This window comes from Colossoma macropomum, unplaced genomic scaffold (genome assembly GCF_904425465.1).
Source record: "Colossoma macropomum unplaced genomic scaffold, Colossoma_macropomum, whole genome shotgun sequence".
Lineage (NCBI taxonomy): Eukaryota > Metazoa > Chordata > Actinopteri > Characiformes > Serrasalmidae > Colossoma > Colossoma macropomum.
This window is the reverse complement of record NW_023494796.1, coordinates 10,306,769-10,327,988: the sequence shown is the minus strand read 5'-3', so window position 1 is coordinate 10,327,988 and position 21,220 is coordinate 10,306,769. Positions and strand designations below refer to the sequence as shown.

At 38.5% G+C, this 21,220-nt stretch overlaps 1 protein-coding gene across 1 annotated transcript in view; it reads left to right on the top strand.

Moving 5' to 3' along the window:
• Positions 1 to 1,189: 1,189 nt before the first annotated feature.
• LOC118816518 (C-type lectin domain family 4 member E-like) overlaps positions 1,190 to 21,220 on the top strand; it is a 35,484-nt gene continuing 15,453 nt past the window's right edge. The window contains exons 1-4 of the mRNA XM_036582934.1: positions 1,190 to 1,271; positions 9,484 to 9,614; positions 9,698 to 9,804; positions 9,887 to 10,032. Of these exons, the coding sequence (XP_036438827.1) occupies positions 1,190 to 1,271; positions 9,484 to 9,614; positions 9,698 to 9,804; positions 9,887 to 10,032 (466 nt within the window). The remainder of the gene's footprint in view (positions 1,272 to 9,483; positions 9,615 to 9,697; positions 9,805 to 9,886; positions 10,033 to 21,220) is intronic.

Here is a 21,220-nt window from a genome sequence, read left to right as displayed (position 1 = left end):
TCCATAACAATAATGAATTATGACTTAATCAAGTCAGACATAAAAAACTAACACCTTACCCAGTTCAGAAAGCATCCTCTGGAATCTGCCTCTCTCTGCTTGGAACTGGCCTCTTTCTTTAGCCAGGCTGGTCTGTAACTGGTCTCTCTCTATAGTCAGGTCGGTGTTTATGCTCTGTAACTGGTCTCTCTCTATAGTCATGTTGGAATAACTGGTCTGTAACTGGTATCTCTCTGTAGTCAGGTTGTTGAACTTGATAAACAGCACTGTGATGGCTGTCAGCAGGAGAACACCCAGCAGCCCCAGACACACTGCAGCCAGTCTGCTGCATCTACTTCCTTTATTGTTAGTCTCTATGGGGAAAGCACATAAGCTTTAGTCAGGAGATGAAAAGCGTCCTCTATTTTACTCCCTTCATGTCCCCAGTATGACTGCATGTTTGTTTGCTGTTAAAATTAGGTATGCTTACACCAAATATTTCCCATCCAATATAATATTAAGAATACCGCAGCATAATACTAAACTGAATATAAGTTAATAAGTACAATCTTGATATGAATTGATAATAATGCTGTTTGATGGGACTATTTACCCTATTTATAAAATAAGTGTGCAACCATGCCTTAATGTCAGATGTCATTTATCGTCATGACAGATTTTATAAAAGTGTGAACAAGGTTAAGACAGCTACCGGTAATTGTAATGACATATCATAATGTTTGATGTCATGATGGCTAACTAGAGCACACTAGAGCATGAGGCTGTTGTGTTGACAAACATGGTAACATGACTGTGTTATAGTACTGAACAAAAGCTGTCAAGTTAACTTGTGACAGACTATGATATTTGCAATGACATGCTTCTGACATGGTTATATCAATGTTATATAGGAGGGTTCAAGTAAAGTGTTGTCTGATTTTACTACCTGGATGTTGTATTTTCAGAATCCTCCTGGTGATGGTGTCCTCTGGTGTTTCTGTGCCAGGCTCATGGTTTCTAACCGCATCTAAACTCTCGTATATCGCCACCACCATCTCCACTTTATCCCCTCTTTGCAGCTCCTCAGTGCAAATCAAGTCATCATAAACATCCTGAGACATTTCTAATCTATTAAAACTCACCAAAACACAAATCACTGTGTTTCTGTAAGTAGGAACTCTATTGCACAGCTACACTTCTTAGCTTAGGTATGGTTTATTATAATTACTCTTCTGGTTCTAGTCAAGGAAGTGACAAAGTGTGTCAAAACAGCCTTCCTGTGTTTGATGAAGGTGAGAATACAGCACGGCCCCTGCTCTCACTGTCTTGTCGTTTGTTCTTAACCTCATACATTATTGCATTATATGTAAAATACTGTAAGGACATCTGAACAGCAATGTCCATACCTACAACCTAGGTGGATTATCAGAAATGAACAAACAGTGTTGTGTAAATCATTGTGTGGAGGTCACATGACTTTTTTTTTTTTTGTGGGTGGACGTCATACACAGTCTCATAGTTTTCTCTTAATTCCAAAATATAGTTTTAAAGACAATTAATACAAAAGCACGAGACAACTCTCTTTTATTACACTAGATTGAACTTTTGACCTTCACAAAGACCTTGTACTGAACATTAAACTGGAAGCATCGCAAGGCAACGTGGGTGAAAGCCTAACCACAAGTCTGAGTGAGCAGCTCTAAAACGAAACTTTATTTCAGTTACAGATTATGTCACAGCTGAGGTTCAGACAGGTGTAAGGGATCCGAAGCAGGGCTTCTTAAACAGGCTTACAAAACAGTCCGAAACTCAGGCAAAAAGGGTAAAAAACAAAGGCAGGGAAAGCTCTGTACACAGCAAGGGTGAACCAGCAATACTTCGCAAATTGGATTTCACTGATATTTAAAGGGATGCTGATGAGGGGGAAAGTTCTGAGGTTTACATACGGTGCCTCATCCAGTTAGTCATTGACTGCTGGAACCTCTGAAGGCTCTTCTGACAACTTGAAAAGGTGATACAGAGTGTTGATGATGATGATGTACACCATCAAAATGTGCAGAGGCAGAGGTGGGAGCAAGTCACTAAGTTGCAAGTAACACGTAAGTCTAAAGCCTCAAGTCAAGCCCCAAGTCAAGACAGTTGAGTCTCAATTCAAGTCCTGAGTCAGTACAGTCAAGTCTTGATTCATGTCCCAAGTCTCAAGTCGATGCCCAAGTCAATACAAGCAAGTCTTAAGTCAAGTCCTAATCTTCAAGTCCTCAAGGCCCTTTGAGTCAGTCTGCATTCTTCAGCAAATTAAGGCCATCTCAACACTGAACACCAAAAATGATGGTAACAGTATTACAGCCCATTTATGACGGCATGTTAGTAGTGTATGGCTGTATATTAAGGGTATTTTACCCTTCCAAATAACGTACAAAGTCCATGGTATACAGATAACCATAATAGGCATAATGCTACACACGATATACAAATAGTAGTACAACTACATATGGAAAAAAAAAAAAGTATTTTTGAACTTAATGGGAAAAAAATATATAGTTGAAGATATCATTTTGGATGATTTTTGATAGCATTGTGAGCACAGGATTAAAATTAAAACACCACTACAACTAGCTCAGCAAACTAAAAACAACAGCTAGTTTTATTTGATTTTAGACAACTGAAACCCAAACGACTGCACTGAACAAGGCTTACAGAAAAGATGTTGAAAGTTGTGGTGAAAGTTCCACCTTAACTGCTGCACCATTTAAGGTGGAATGGCAAATTTAAATGTGAAGCTGGCAAAATAAAAAAAGGACTTTTTTTCGCTAATATACCATTTTTTTCATATTATATACAATAAGGGATTATGCCCAAAATGTTTCACATTTTTGTAAGGGCCAGGACTGGAGATATACCTGTGCTGGCCACCAGAGGGTGGTGCAGGGCTGCTCCTAATCAGGGGAGATCCAGTACACCTGTGGGATGGCCTATTTAAGAGCAAGGCTCAGTTTCAACCTCGCTCAGTCTTTGTATGAAGTTCTTACAAACGACTTGGCTGGTCACGTCTCTTTTGACTCTCTAGCCTCTTGAGATCCATCCTGTTTCTTCTCGAGTTGCAACTCCTTACTCCTGCTAAAAAAAAACAAATCCGTATTAAAGGAAGTCTTCTGTTACGTTCTCACTATCTTTCGTTAAGTGTGAGATTAAAGAAATCTTTAAGTTAAGGAGCCTTCACTAAACTTTGTCAGTTTTTTAAAAATTTACATCTTACATATGTTTTTCTTCTGCTGGGTAGACATCATGAACCAGTTTAAATGACACTCCTTTAACTTTTAACTATTAGTAATTAGATATCGAATATATATAGAGATTTTCTGTATTATTCTGACACTTAAGCATTGAGATATAATGAGCCTTGTTAAGAGTTGGATAACTGTAGTGTTTCTGGGAGAATAGTGCTGAGTGATGGGGAGCAGATTAATAATTGTCCCTCTAGACTCAGTTAGAACTGCTGAATTTCACACTGTCTTTGTTGTTAAATGTTATATTTGTCAAGTGCAATGTCACTAATGCACTTTCAGTACAGAAACTAATGAAGTTTCATGTGTGAGACTGAGTTTGATTTCCCTCTGCTGACAAACATAAATAACTGCAGGATTTTGCTGATTGTAGCCAGTTAAAGGGCCCACATTTTCACTGTATCCCCCCCCCGCCCCCCCTCCCCGCCACAAGTATTAACAACAGCACATTTTTACATGAGCTTTTCCAACCTCTCTTTATTCCTTAGAATTAAACAGGCAGCATCTGTTACTGTGCTTTTAAGACTGATGTATATGATCTCAGTTCTGATTGGCTGTCCTGTATTGTGTCCCATTCAGAACTTCAAAATTAATAGGTGGGATTAAACTGAAGTGAATGGGCAGATTTATGTAAAAGCAGCCATTATAGATTGGTTGCCCCCTATTTATTTTGCAGCTCATTTTCCACATATGGTCTGTGGTGCTTTTGCAGCTTAGTTTCTGTAAGTGGTCTGGGGAGTAAACAGTGCATGTTGAAACTTTCACAATGTTTAAATACTACATCGAATAATTTTATTTTAAAGCGTTTAGTTTTCCACAATTTGTGCCTGTTAAATAATGTAAAGAGCCCACATCTTACGTTTTACCTTTATTTAGGTCCACTAAGGACATTTGTGTATGTACAAAAATAACTCCATCAAATAAACTTATAAACATAAATGTGGGATGGAATAAAAGTTTCTTTGCATTCAATATGAATGAATGCAACCATTGCCCACTCTCAACTAATCCAACCAATGGCCACTCTCATTTAATACAACTAATGCCTGCTTTCAATTAATTCAAACCAAAGCCCACTCTCAATTAATCCAACCAATGACCACTTTCAATTTATCCAACCAATGACCACTCTCAGTTAATCCAACCAATGACCACTTTCAATTTATCCAACCAATGACCACTCTCAGTTAATCCAACCAATGACCACTCTCAGTTAATCCAGCCAATGACCACTCTCAATTTATCCAACCAATGACCACTCTCAGTTAATCCAACCAATGACCACTCTCAATTTATCCAACCAATGACCACTCTCAGTTAATCCAACCAATGACCACTCTCAGTTAATCCAACCAATGACCACTCTCAATTAATCCAACCAATGACCACTCTCAGTTAATCCAACCAATGACCACTCTCAATTTATTTAACCTTATCTGTTTGTGTCTTGGTTGGCAGTTGATAAAAGGAGAACCACTGTGGGAGCACTGCGATTCTAGAGCGGCTTGTAACCAAAACATTCCCAGTCTCCAGTCACTGGTTTAGCTTTGCTTGGCTGTGGTGACAGCTGTTAACTGAGCATGTAGTCTCAGAACTTCTTAAAGACATTTAGACTAAAATAAAACATACTTAACAAGCTAGCACATATGCATATCTTAAAATACAGAGGTCATGTGAAAATATCACGGATAATTTATTAAATTTCACGCAACCTGCTCTTACATTTATACAGACTATGAAGACTGTAGTATAGACTGTAGTTATACAGACACTGTGGTTTTGCATGAACACTGTAAAACACAGAATAGAATAATTTTCTTCATAAGATGCACATACAGATCAGGACACATTCATAGCAGATTCTCTAATGCAAATGATCCTGTTTCACTTCCTCCTCGGCCTCCTGTCCACTTCTTTATCAGTGACCATAAAGCCTCCCACTCAGGACGGCTTTCTGTAGACAGAGAACATTCAAAACTCATTTGATTTGAACTTATCATTGGGTCACTGAAGAGAGCAGAATGACTGAGAATATTTATGAAAATTCAGGAATTACATATAACAGATTTGTGTCTGGCAGCTCTCATACTTCATGTGAAGACATTCATGGAAAAAAGAATGTCCAGGAGGTTGAAGGGACCAGACCAAACCAGAAACCAAGAAGCAAAGGTAAAGTACCTCACATACAAAGATACATATGCAAACCAGAGTTGTACCACTCAGCAGTTATACAAAGAAACCGTACTTTACATTTACAGTTACATCATTTAGCAGACGCTCTTATCCAGAGCGACTTACAAAAAGTGCTTTGTCTATCCAGAGAAAGAATCTTCGCTAGCTACCAATAGGTTAGAGAGAAAGTCAGTCCTAAGCTCAGATACTGCTAGAATCAGAAGGTCATTGACACCTAGTGAAAAAGGGACAGACTTAAACACAGAACAGTGCAATACAATACAATAAAATACATAAGTGCTGTACAATACATTACAATCAATACTTAATTTAGTGCTCATTTAAGTGCTGAATAAACAGGTGTGTCTTCAGTCTGTGTTTAAAGACAGCGAGAGACTCTGCTGTACGGACAGCCAGTGGGAGTTCGTTCCACCACCTGGGTGCCAGCACAGAGAACAGTCTAGATGCTTGCCTTCCACGCGCCTTGAAGGATGGCGGGTCAAGCCGAGCTGTACTCGAAGCTCGAAGGGCTCGTGGTACAGTTCGGGATTTGACCGTTGCCATCAAGTAGGGAGGGGCTGGTCCATTTTTGGCCTTGTAGGCAAGCATAAGGGTTTTAAATCTGATGCGTGCAGCTACAGGAAGCCAGTGAAGGGAGCGCAGCAGTGGGGTGACGTACTTTAGTGAAAGTATAGGTACTAAAATGGAAAAATCCAAAAAGTATCTACATTTAAAAATGCTCAACTATTTGAAAGTGAAGAGTAAAGGTTTGTTTAGTGGCTTGTGGTCCTTACCAGAGGTGTTAACTGGGTCTGTAAAGATCCGGGACACAGCCCAGTTCACTGTAGCGCTGTTTTAGGGTGTCCTCCCTCAGAGTTTCTTTTTAATTAACCTGTAACCTGCAATTTACACATCCACAAAAGTTGCAGGAATTCAGCATTGATCGTTGACGTGTCAATGATCATAAAACGTAAATGAAAAAAAGGGGAAAACACTGCTTGTGACGGATTTTAAAAAAAGAGGTGTCAAAAACAGGTTTCCCAGTAATGCCATTACTAAAATTATCTTTCTCCACATCAACCATCTCTTCTACACATCTCCTATCTGATGTCCTGCTAATAGTAAAACGGTTTACTTTCAGTTCTTTTACAGAGACCCACTGGTGACTTCCTATATAAATAAAAATAATATGTGGCCACGACTTTGTAAGGTGTGGGAAGGAGATCCTAATGCATGTCCATGACTTAGTAAGGTATGATCTTGTTCTCAAGTCGTAGCCACAACCTAATAATGTCATTCCCACGGCTTACCAAGTCATGGCCCGCATTAGGATCTTGTTCCCACCCATTAATAAGGCATTGTTCCGCATTATTTTTCTTTATATGTGGGATGTCACCAGGACTTTAAAAGTTCTTCTTTAAACCCACTTTTCATGACGATGCTGACATTCAGCTATGTTTCTCTAGTTTGGTATTTGTTCTTGGGTAAGAACAGAATCCACACACACATTTAAGAACATGTCACAAATCTGGAGTAGACTTTTTCTTAGGACTTTTCTCAAGAACAAACTTAAGAAAAAACTTAAAGATATTGGTGAATGAGGCTCATTATTTTAAATATAAAAAGCACAATAAAAAAAATAAAAATAAAAAACATCCAGGTAATTTTGTGTGTCTTGATTAACATTTTAGGGGTCTTCCCACTCAAACCCAGTAAATATACGGCATAAAGCATGATTTTGCACTACAAAATTGGGCTTGTTTTTTAACGAGTGCATTTTACATAGTAGATTTGCTTTTTTACTGAAATTTCCTGATGTGTAACAGAGTCAGGGTAACGTGTGAAATCTTGAGGTTATGAGGTTCGGGGCTGGTTAACAGTCTCCAGGCTATTCACCTTATTCCTGCTCCCCATGAGTGATTTATGGATAGAAAGTCTGGCAAAGCGTGAACAGACAATATGTTAAATGCTTATAACATCCTAACATGTTGGGAAATGTGGTACTAAATACATAAATAATCTTTAGTGTTGGGATGCTTGTGTGCTGATGTGTGTAACTGAGCTGTCCACAGAAATCTGAACCGGTGAGAAAGAAACACTTGAGTCCAAATATCCTATTCATAGCCTGCACCAATTACTCATCCTAATAAAATCATTTCATTTCAACTTTTTCCGCTGTGTTTACACTGAGAGTCAGGTACAGGCATATTATTGTAGCGTTAGCCTGTTAGCCTGTTCCCTCTCTGCTGACCTGCTCAGCCAGCTCTAGGAGGGCAGAATATATCCATGTATAAAGAGAATATGGGGTGTAAACCAGAAAAAGTAAGTCTGTTAGCAGCAGCCAGTGATGTTAAATTGGCAGTTCATCATCTGCATCTGGTTGTATTTTATGAGCCCAGATTTCTATGCTAACTGTGCCTTTTGAACAAATCATAATAAAGCCACATTCACATGCCTGCTGAAGCTTTGCTGCTCTTGCTGTAATTTCATCTTTATCTGGCTGTAGTGATGGGCAGAAACTGCATGTTCAACCAGAAATGCCTCAGAACACGTAAAGAGTAAAAGGTAACTGAGCGGAAATAAAAGTATTCACCCCCCTGAAGAGGAGATGTGTAAGATCTCAGTTAATGTGTGAAAGAGTGCATAACCGAAACTAGACAAGAGCATTTCCAGAAGAAACCAAACATTTTGTTGCTATAAAAGCTAGCATAAGAGTCACAGCCAGTCAACGCTGAAGCAGCCAGCCAACATGGGACTCCCTAAATACTAGAGGGTGTTTCTCATACTGATGGCACCCAATACTTGGACATCTAATCATCTGAATCATCTGGATGTACTTTTTCATCTGTTAGGACCATTTTGTTGTGCCTTTTGAAGGACATTTTGAATTACTGACTGAATATCAATGTTTAATTTAAATGTTTTATTGCTCAATCATAGAAATAGATACTTTGGAGTCTGATGTAGACCTTAGCTGACTAGCTCTTCCCTAATGTTGCCATTGTTTGCTAGAAAGGTTTACTGATCTTTGGAGGTGAAATTAAGTTACATTTTTTTGTCCAGTGGTATTCTGAACTTTTAAATAGCAACTGTGGTTAGTGGCACATTAACTGATGAGTAACAACTGTCCCCAATTAAGGCCTTAACCTTAAGTTAAACACTACAAAAAGATCACAAGTACTTTTAGCTGATTAAATTGTTAAATGTGATTCAAATCTGAACATCACTGAAAGATGTCACAGTCTGTATCTTGACCTACTCGCTGTTTAAACTTTGCAGCTGCAATCTGCCTGGGGCTGCTGTGTGTTCTCCTTCTGGGCGGCATTGCGTTCTTATGGCTCAAGTTAATTCAGCAGAGAGATGCTCTTTCCTACTTGGGTAAGCAGACACATTGTCTGTTAAGGCTTGATTCAGTGGAGATGTAAGCAAACTGCTTTAGAATGGTTTCATGTGAAATGGTGGACTGTAGAAAAATATACTGACTCAGATTTTGATGTCTACAACACATATAGTACATTTCATTTACTGTCCAAAATGACCAGTAACCTACATGAGTTTTTATATGTAATGTTGATAGTAGTAAAATAGTGGTAAATCTGAAAATATAGGTTTTCTTTGGCCTTTAGTCTGCATGTGCCTCTCCACCATGAAGGTATTTAAAAAAATGTGCCTTAGGGCAAAATGTTCTCAAAACTATCATAAAACAAAAACTCAGGCAACATAATTGTAACTATTTCAATTAATAGCTTTCCATGACAAAGCTTTTAGAAGCATTAAACTCTTCAAACATTCGGTTCCTATCATGACCACTGTGAACAATTCTGACTGTCTGTTTTTCCAGATCAGAGCATTTCATATCAAACCACTCTGAATAACTTTGTTTACAAATAAATGATTTAATTATTCAGAAATATTGCAAAGTCTGTGGAAAGTCTTCCTCTCTAAAGAAATTGTATTGATGCTGCTACATTATTTTAGTATGTAACATGAAGCCACGTGTACACGGCGTTCTAAGAGTGGATAAGAGTGTTTTCTTTTACGTAAACAGATAAAGGGTGGAAGTATTCAAACTCCAGAATTTACCATGTCTCTACTGAGAAGATGACCTGGGATGAGGGAAGAAAAGCCTGTAAAGAAAAAGAAGCAGACCTGGTGATCATAAACAGCAGAGAGGAACAGGTTTGGGGGGGGCGGGATTTAAAAACTTGTAGATTTCAGAAAGATCACGATGAGCAAATGAAGAAATGTTTATATCTGTGCAGATACTGGTTACTGGTTTGACCAAAAATCAAAATGCTTGGATCGGTCTGACTGATGGGGACTCAGAGGGGGTCTGGAAATGGGTGGATGACTCAGCACTGACCACTGGGTAAGAACTGAACAGTGGTCACAATTAAGTTATTCCTCACTGCTCTGATAAACACAGTGGATTCTCTGATTCTCTCTTTCAGGTTCTGGAGAAGTGGGGAGCCCAACAGTTATGCTGGAGATGAGGACTGTGTCGTAACTGGCTATGGGTCCGATCCTGTAAATAACTGGGCTGATTATCCCTGTAGTGACCGTTTTATCTGGGTCTGTGAGAGACCTTTTGACTCAGGTACTGGAATAGGATGGCCAAAAGCAACATGAATTCCATATGCACGTTTCTTTTATTAGAGTCGTTTATCTGCTAAATTTCTGTTAAGAAATATTCTTTGGCTTTACGTTTTAGGAGAGACTGATTGGTATATCAAGATAGGCTACATGTAATTAAACATATTAAAGCTTTGCAAAAAATCTGAAACCTGACAAAAAAACACTATTTCTGCTTTCATTATATTCCATTTTGTCACTACCAAAACAACAATGACTCAAACTTTACTAAATGTTTCAGTGTGACTGTTTTGGTTGGGACAGTTTTAGCTAATTTTGAGCAGAACTCAAAAACACTAGATAGTACATCACTATCAAACACAGCTCTCAACAGTTGCACACACATAAAATCATAATATTTCATTAAAACACAAAAAAATGTACTTAATTGCAGAAAATCAGTGTCAATAGTGACAATTCTCGATGTTCCACACTGATTTTCAGGCTGTGGGACACAATTGTTTCAAAACAATGGGATCTAACATGTGGTCATGAGGGACAGGGATGCAGTCTCACTTCCTGCTCTAAAATTCAGGGGTGTGGCTAAAATAAGGCTCTGCCTACAGACTAAAAGTCTTTGTGTTTTGGTAGTAACATGAAAACATGGTACAGCATTTTGTGAACAAAGTAAAGTAATATTGCATATATATATATATATATATTATATATATATATATATATATATATATATGTAACACTTCAAACTTTATCCAATAAAACTAATAACTAATAAAAAAACAAATGTAAAAAGGGTTAATAAAAAGGCACCAGTCTCTTGCATACACACACATACACACACACACACACACACACACACGCACACCGCACACACAACAGATGGAAAGCTACAACCCAGTAATTGAGTATTAAGACAAAACAGTCAAACATTATTGCAAGTGATTACATAAGAGTAAAAAGGTGGGCATAAAATCACACAATGAAACCAAACTGTGTGTTCTAGTAAATTCTGGTCAGAAACTGTGTCTGTGTAGAAGCAAGTAAGCAAGTAAAACGTATTTATAAAGCACATTCAAAGTAACAACAACAGTTGACAAAGTGCTATGCATAAATATGAACATCTAAATATTAGGACAGGACAAAAACCAACAAATGAATACAAATAAAAAGGGTAAGTAATGAACGAAATAAACAGTAACAAAACTAAAACATTTTGACCTAAAGACAGTAACAGATAAGACACTGTTCCATGACCTTAGAAAAGCCATGAGGAACAGCCAAGTCTACAGATCTCAGAGTGGTCTAGGGCTTTAGCTCATAAAGAGCTTTAAAAACTATTAAAAATCTAAACTGTTTCCTGTAATGGACAGCAAGGCTAAAACTGGGCCAGTGTGGTCTCTTCTCTTGCTGCCTGTAAACATTTAAGTAGACACATTCTGTACTAATTGAACAGAAGTTGGTGCAGATGTGGAGCAACAGCGAATGCAGGTTTGATATAAGCCAGAAATGCTCCTATATTTAAAGTCTTATCTGGGCTGTACGCCTGTCCTGCCATGCGCTTGACTGCTCTAGTGAACTGATAAACAAGTTGGGGTTTTTAGCTGTAGGTTCTGCTGTAAACCTGGATAGGTTGATTGTACTTAAAGAGTTTAAGGCCAGTAATTGCCTTAAAATATTTAAGTAATGCATACTAAAGAAAATAAAATTGTACAGAAAATGTGCTGTAAAATCAAACCTACTAACCAATTCATTGAATTCAACATTTACATTTTTTGTACTCAAATTTTGAAGTTGTGAAAACTTCAATAATACAATAACGTCACAAATATGTTCCCCATTTTAAAACCTTGAGCTGTAGATGGTTTTACCATCACAAGTGAACACAAATGAAGTGCAGTGCATTTTTCTTTGATTTTATTTAAAATTACATACACAGCAACAAGGGTTTTATTTTCAACTAAACTATAACCAGACCTGACAGCCAATCTCTGAAAATAACCGAACTGACCAAAAACATCAGTAAGAACTGGTGTTTACATTTCCTAGTACATTCTGTAGTAACAATACATGTCTCAAATCATTCAACATGAAGCCATTTTCTTTCTAGGTGACATATTTTGGTCAATACAAGCCTGGATTGAGCTGCAAAATACAGTAAGTGCAATGTTTGGTAAAAACCCATATTTAACAACACTGAAAACATACTTGCAGCAGAACTTTATCACTGATTGTTCCATCAATGAGGTCTAACTGTGCCACACAACAACACAGGCACTTTACATTAGGAGCAGTTGCGCAGTGATCATAAGTGTGTCCCACCCTGCAAGGTCATTCTTCAGCTTTTGAAGTTTGGCTGATAGCTATTTTTGTGCTGAGGAGGGAACAATCAACAGCTTGTTTGTTTGTTTGTTTATTTATTTATTTATTTATTTGTACCTTTTTTACTTTTGATGCCTTTAATGTCCTTAAAATTGTGGCTAGATTTTTTTACCATATTTTAGTTCTTTTTTAATGTATATGTTTATTTGGAAATGGCTCTTTGGTTTCACAGAAGTACACTGACAAAATGTATTAATCCTACCTCGATATAAACAGCTTAACTTAGCCTACTTGTCATTCATCCTTTTAGCCATGTGTTTTCATCTTGTCTTCCTCATACTGGTTCCTCAGTCATCCAGACTAAAACATTTCCAACTCTTATCTTCAGACTGATGGAGAATGTGCAGTAGATGGTTCTTTTTGAAAAGTTTTCTATATAGCAGCAAAAACGGTTCTTCTGTTGGTAAAAGCTTGACATCATAAAAGTAGAAGCACTTTTCAGTGCTATTTAGAACCCCTTTTCAAAAGTTTCTATGTAGAACCATCTACTGCACATTCTCCATCAATCTGAAGAATGCTTTCACAATGCAAAGAACCTACAACTCTATCTATCTATCTATCTATCTATCTATCTATCTATCTATCTATCTATCTATCTATATACAACTATACAACTCTCTATCATAGAGGCATAGAGGCTGCATCAGTGTAACAAATCTGGGAGTACCTAAAGTGCTGTTTGTACCCTGCTGTCATTTTTTGCAGACAGACATAATTTCTAATGGACCCTCTAGCTGCAACAATCTGTGTAATCTGACCAAACTCAGGAACACCTGATCATGATCCAATACAGAGAATCATATCTGCACTGTACTTGATTCCTTTGATGCAGACAGATGACGCAACTAGAACTGACCCAGGCCTGCTAATGGATTGAGCACTCTGGGAAAAGAGGAGAGCAAAACCATTGCAACCTTTGTCATCTCAACTGCTGGCCTGAAAATGAGCTGCAGTCCAAATGGTAACTGATTGCTTTCTAGTGTTTAGTTGCAAGTGTCATGGCCACGCTTTTAAAATCCTGGGAATCATGAATAGCTTTTTTGAAGAATTGATGCTTGCCCTCGAAGCACATAGTCCACATCAGTCAAAGGTCCGTATTTCTTCATAAGGTGAGGATAGTGTTCCACATAGTGATGTTTTGGTTGTAGAAGGAAACTTGGAAAGGTTGAGTGTAGCAGTTCTCTGTGCTCTGCAGTCCAGTTAATGTTTAGGTGCCACAACAAGCTCCACAGTATCTTTGAGACGCATGAGAATTTCCCAAGTATTGGTATTGACCAATGAAAAATGGAAGCAGTCCATTGACGGACCAGTTCTCATGGCCATTTCCACCAATAGTCCCTTTGGAGGAGGATTCTTTTCCAGTTGTCTGAGGCTGGTCAGATTTGTCAGTGGATATGTAATTAAAGGATTTGATGACCATGTTCTATCTAAAATGTCAGTTTCGTTCAGTAATTTCTGGAGCGTGTGCTGTATAGGAACATGTACAACTGGCTTCTTGCCTTTTTCAACAACAGACTCTATGGGCACTACCAAAAGAAACTCTGCACATAGGCTGCTCTCCTTTTGGCTTTATATGAAGATCCACCTTTGCCAAAAAATGATCTCATCACAGTATATATTAGCATAATATTTCTGAACACATTAGCATAATATTTCTGAAGTGCTGACTTTCTGGTGAAGGAGTGGTTACGGGGCCATTTATTTGTATATTTCTGTCTGCCCTGTGATGGACTGGTGACCTGTCCAAGATGTATCCTGCCTTCCACCCAATGACTGCTGGGATAGGCTCCAGCTCACCCCATGCAGGATAAGCGGTTTAGAAGTTGTGTTTGTGTGTGTGTGTGTGTGTGTGGGTGTTTGTGTGTGTGATAACAGGTTGGTTTCCCTGTGGTTGGAGAGCTTGTTGTTTCTCATTTTCACCATCAGATGGCGGTGTTTCTTAGGGTCATTTCCTCTATTCTTTTGTTTATAATGAATAGTTATAAGAATGGATGATGAAGTGAAAACAAGTTTTCTCTCCTCTCGTCTGAGAAAATTACATGCCGAATTATTTAGTTTTTCACTGAACTCATCGCTGCTGTGGGAATTTTAGTCCCATCTGTGTTTTTCCAGGCAAAAACATTGGAAAAAAAAGTTTTTGGCCGTTTAAACGCGCCGTATTTAGTCTCACTGCGCTTCTTCGATCTGGGTAGTATGTAGACGAGGATCTCTGATGGTAAAAGTAAGCCTTGTTTTAAGTTGCATTTGTCGTTTAACGTTGATGATGGATTAAATAATCCCTCAACATTGAACAGATCGATGTGGAAATTCTGACACTGAATTAATGTGGATAAAAGGATGATTTATGGTTGAAGTGAGAGACTTTGTGTTGGTAAGGTGGTGGCATAGAAAAAATGCATCTGAAAAGGATAGGTAGCATAAAGTTTATGTAGCCTTTTGTTTAAAACTTGTTTAACATCTACATATTTTATATATATATATATATATATATATATATATATTATATATATATATATATATGGTACATTATGTCTTCTTTATGTTCGTGTCCGTGGCAGACATGACCCAGTGCACAGCATGATGACACAACATGTTGCAAACTCATATAAACGATGCAAATATAGAAAACACTTTCATCAACATGACTATACCTGAGCACCTTACAGCAAAAGCAGCAGTGTCTCCCACAGTTCCTAGTGCCGTGTGATTGCAAATGGGCTGATGGGTTCTATATAGCCCCAGAAAGTGTTCTTTTATTGGTACAAGCTTGACTTCATAACAATAGCTAAACCCTTACTGGTGCTATATAGAACCCTTTTCACAAGGTATTATGTAGAACCATCTACAGCACATTCTCAACATTCTCTAACAATAATTGCGCATGTTACTTTACTTTATTCTTTTCATTTGCACTGACTCATTTTGAAGGTCTCTCACAGATCCAAACAAAGCAGTCATTACAGGGAAAATTAGCCCAGCTTCTTGAAGTACCAAGTTCATGGCCAGTTGTGACACTGTTTTCATTTCCATAACCATTGGGTTCCCCTGGTATCCAGAACCTGAAAGAGAGAATCAGAGGATCTAATGTGGAGCGGTGAGGAGTGAGTGTTAGTAACTTAGTTACTTAGTGGTCAGTTCTGAGCCGTCCACCCATTTCCAGACTCTCTCCGTTTCACTGTCAGTCAGACCAATCCAAGCTCGACTGCTGCCCAGTTTATTAGTGATAAACTCCTGCCAGTGTGATACAATATAAAGAGTTAGTGCTGAACAGTGATTCTCTCTCTCTCTCTCTCTCTCTCTCTCTCTCTCTCTCTCTCTCTCTCTCACCTGTTCTTCTCTGCTGTTTATGATCAGCAGGTCTGCTTCTCTCTCTCTGCAGTCCTGTCTGCTCTCACTCCAGCTCTTCATAATGGAGATGTAGTAAAGACTGGAACTGAAGTGGCTCCATTCCTCCTGTCAGACATGCCTTTATTCAGCTTTTTTATTTGCCTTTTTTAAGTGCACTTTCACCGCTATGGCCATCTGTTTGAAGTGTCCTTCCTTTCTGTTCCTACAAGAAAGCATTTTGCATGATGGCTCCACAAGTGTTTACAAAGAGTTTATTAATTTTTGGTATTTTGCTGTTAGGTGTATTTATACCAATTTTTAGTTGATTGTTGTTTTATTTGGGCTGTTCATGAGTTTGCCAGATTTCTCTGTATGCTTTGTCTCGTTCTCACCTGCACTGGGCCAATTACCTGCCCGCTCTCATGCACCACAAAGAATATTAGTCCCTCACCGCAAGATATTTTGGCTTTACTACGAGACTCCTCTAACAATACTCATGGTTAGACTTTAAGATAAAGCATAAATAGTATTCAATTGATGTCATACTGGTCGCACCACCATATTGTTAACATACCACCTGTCAATGCAGCAATGACAGCGGCATGCATAGCGCTACTGTTTATAGACCGTTAAGTGATAAAGGTTTTATACAACCCCATTTCCAAAAAAGTTGGGATGCTGTGCAAAATGTAAATAAAAACAAAATGCTATGATGTGCAAATGATTTAAACTCTATATTTCATTGAAAATAGTACAAAGATAAAACATCAAATGTTGAAACTGAGAGATTTTATTGTTTTTTAAAAATATATGCCAACAATAGGCAACAAAAGGTTGGTAAAGTTGTGTAATACTAAAAAAAACTCCTGGTGGTTAATTGGCAAAAGCTCAGCAACATAATTGGGTACAAAAAAGCATCCCAGAGAGGCTGAGTCTTTCAGAAGTAAAGATAAGGAAGAAGTTCACCACTCTGTGAAAGAGAGCAAATAGCGCAACACTTCAAGAATAAAGGTTCTCAAGGCCAAGAACCAGTATTTGCTGGCCGTGATCTTTGGGACCTCGGGCAGCACTGCATTAAAAACAGACATGGAACAAACATGGAAATCACTGCATGGGCTCAGGAACACCTCTGAAAATCACTGTCTGTGAACACAGTCGCTGCATCCACAAATGCAGTTTAAAACTTTAAAATGCAAAGAGAAAAACATATATGAACAGAATCCAGAAATGCTGCCACCTTCTCTGGGCCCGAGCTCATTAAAAATGGTCTAAGGAGACGCAGAAAAGTGTCCTGCGCTCCAACAAATCAACATTTGAAATTGCTCTATATTAAAAGAGTCTGGGTGCTAAACTGGCCTGCCTGCAGTCCAGACTGATAACATTTGGCACATTATGAAATGAAAAATACAACAAAGGAGACCCTGAACTGATGAGCAGATACAAATCTGATATCAAACAAGAACAGGAAAACATTTCACTTTCAAAACTACAGCAATTGATCTCTTCAGTTCCCAAACGCTTACAGAGTTTGTTAAAAGAAGAGATGATGAAACACAGTGGTAAACATGACCCTGTCCCAACTTTTTTGAACTGTGTTGTTGATATCAATTTCAAAATGGGCATATTTTTTCAAAAAACAATGTCATTGCATTCTACAGGGAGATTCACTCGAAAGAGGCCCCGAATATGCCGTTGTGACTCCCATTAGGATGAAGCAATCTGAACCAACAAAATACACTACATACCTTGACGTATGTGTAATCGATTGCATTACATGCAATGCTGGAAATGTTCTCCGTTTTCTGCCAGACACATGAAGGGGTACGGGGGTATGCGCCCAGAAGTTGCAAATGGAGGTTAAACGTCGCGATGGCTGTGCGGCGCCTGCCTCATCGCTCTGACGCAGGGGCATCCCAGCTTGTTCAAAGCTCCATATATTGAGGAGCACATTGCACACTGTTTTGTTCAGATTGCTTCTTCCTAGCGAGAGTTATTCCAGAATATTCGGGGCCTCTTTCGAGTGAATCTCCCTGTATTTTTATTTACATTCTGCACAGCATCCCAACGTTTTTGGAAATGTGGTTATATGCGTCCTGGCTGCCTGATGTTGTGAGGGGAAAGAGGCTGAAGAGCTGAGCCAGCGAAGGAAAAGTCTGGATAGCGAGAATAAACAGGAGACCTTTTAACCATCTTTCACCAGGAAGACAATTAGGCGAAGGATGAATTGTGTAGTTTTGCTCTTGATCATTTTCGAGAATTGTGTTCTAAACACAGTATGATTGTACCAAGCGGGGGGGGCTAGTACAAGCTTCCTCAGCAACTGGCTATCGTCGTGCTGAATCATGCAGAAAGAGAGCTATCCTACCCATCCAGAGATCCTACCTGTAGAACATAGAGAGAACACAGAGACTGTAATAAGTCATCAGAATACTATGAGACTAATCAGGGGAAGTATATAAGGGTCCATTTTGTTTTCAGATTGATTGTACCACGGGTAGGGTGGCTGAAAGACCAATATTTCTACAATATTACATTATTTCTAGTGTTAAAGGAAGATGTAGTGCAGCTTTTCTAATAAGAAACTGCGTGTACAGTAACATCAAGATGGAAACCAGAAACCCAGATATCTAATGCCTATGTGATCACAAGATCTAGCATATGCCAAAGCTTATGTGCAGGATTGTTAACATGCTGTGCGAGTGGAATACATTTAAAAATGAATTTAAGAAAATTAATAGCAAGTGCTAATTTGGGTCAGTCCACAAATATATTACAATTGCCAGAAAAATAAAACTGGACTGAAGGACGTATGTGCAGTTTGTCACTTGTGTGCGTATGCAGTTAGGTCCATAACTATGTAGACATCAACAAAGTTCTTATTTTGGCTGTCCAGCACAGCATATTAGAGTTAAAATGATGAATGGATATGAGCTCAAAGTGCAGACTTTCAGCTCTGAGGGTATTTACATCCAAACTGAGTAAACGGTGTAGGAATTACAACCAGAGGTGGCAGGAGTACACAAGTCCCTTACTTAAGTAAAGGTACTAGTAATCCAGTAAAAAATACTCAAGTAAAAGTTGAAGTAATTAGATTAAATGTACTTAAAGTAAAAAAGCATGATTTTTTTAAGCAGGATATCCATCTACTGAGAGATACACATCCATCAAACTGACCATACATAATAGTTTATGCGTGAACTGCATGCATCATCCACAAAAATCCACTCAAACACATTTACATGTTTGACTTCCTTTACAAGAATTAGAGATGGACTTTGACGGAAAAAAAACGGTCAATTTTTATTTCAGCAGTCAATGCTGGACAACAGATCAAATAAACCCTTTAAGTAAGGCCAGGGCTGGAGTGGGACTTGTTTTCAGACCTAGAGCGACACACACACACAGAACATGCTCATGTTCTATAGTATCATTACACCAGGCTATAGGCGATTCCTAACAGCTGTGCAGTCCTCACCCTACATATTCCAGCACTTCCGCTCCCTGACACAAAACAATAACAACCAATCAGAAAGCAGCACCTTCACAATAAAGCATATGCATTCGCTCAGCACAGACACATCTAACTTTGACACAGAGAAGATGACAAAACTAAGTTAGGGCTGTATCACTTGAGACAGGGGCTGCCTACATTACTACAGATATACATTTGGATGTAACATTTACAGTTTGAGCATTTTTGTGCAGCGAGTTATTCATTAACTTGCAGTAACTGACCCAAAACTCTCCTGGCTCACCAGGAATTCTCCCAACTCTCCTGATAACCCACTCCAGGATTGAGTAAAGCCATGGATGCAGGTTTTTTCAGACTCCGTATTCCGTATTAAGGGTTCCATGGTCTCATCTATTCATTTTTCTTTCTTTTCGCATGCTCACCTCTGGGGCCTGTAAGCCATGAAAACAGCCAATCACAGGTTCACTTTGCGCCCCCCCCAAACCTCTCCCCTTTTCACATCCTGCTTAATTAGGTGCCTGATTAAAAATACATAAATAAGTAGATAGATAGTAGATAGATCCGAAGGAAGTGTTATGGCATGAGTATGTATTGCTGCCAGTGGAACACTCGTATTTGCTGCTACAAGTGGTTCGCTTGTATTATTGATGATGTGATTGCTGACAAAAACAGCATGAGGAATTCTGAAGTGTGGGGTGATGAATGCAAATGTTTGTAACTCCTACACTGTTCACCCAATTTGGCAGTGAATACCCTTAAATTAAAGCTGAAGGTCTGCACTGTGAGCTCATATTCATTTAATTTTAACTCCAGTATTGTGTGTTAGACAGCCAAAATAACAGTAACTTTGTCAACATCCAAATGGTGATGGTCCTAACTGTATGTGTTTCTGCCTGTACTTATGTATGTAAACATACTGCACTTGAGTTCTTCGGGTTCCTGGTTAACTCTGGCCATAGGACTCCTCAGTTCCTCTACATTTGCATAATCGTCTTCACACATCTCCATTCTGCTCTCTCCAGTAATCCTGATCTTAAAATGAAGTGTACTTTAAGCTTTAAAGGATGCAGTTTAAGCTGTCTGTGTTGAATGGTTTAGGTCTATGATGCCGCTCAAAGGGCTCTCTTTGTGAGGCAGTGTTGCATTTATGCCACAGATAGAGGAAGTTACACGGGAACATTTACTTACATACACTATTTAAACAGGAGAATTCCATGACATCAAATATCCATGCCAAACGTTTAGTATAGTGCTGGGTGACATCATCTATACCAGCATAGTGTGATACTGACATCTCATATGATATCACTTTCCAGGTTTAGCGATTATTGTAACCAATATATTTAATAGATAATGAGATAAGATAGCAGAGTCCCTGTTGCCAAGCAGTTTGTATTTAGTTTTGTTTAATCTTTTATTGTGCACTTTGCTTATGGTGTCTAAGCCCTGCCAGCTAACTGCAAGTCATTTTCTTAAAATGCATAAAAATGAGGAAACATTAACTCTATTAATACTAACCTTAATATCATCCGATACTGTGATACTGGGATAATAGGGCTGCAATTAACAATGATTTCTATGATCAATAAATCGGTGCATTATGTTTTCGATTAATCGATTAATCTGAGAAAGCGAATGTGTGGCCAGTAGTCTATCAATAACAAATTAAAAACACAAGGAAGATTCATCTTTTGCACGTGCTCCTTCAAACATAAAACGCCTACCCTGTCTTCTAAGTCATACTTTTATCAAGATCAACAATGCCAGAAGATGCCCCCTGCATTGCAACCCCTGCAAAAATGCTAACCAGTCCATGGCTTGCAAACACAGCTTTGATCATTTGTACACACATAAAATCATAATATTTTTATTTAAACACAAAGTTTTCTTAATAGCAAAAAACATGTGTTTCGGTAGTGACAATTCTTAATGTTGATAAGGGGTGTGGCTAAAATAAGGACTAAAACTTTGTGTCTGGGGAGTGATTTGAAAATGTGCAATAGTGTGTGTGTGTGTG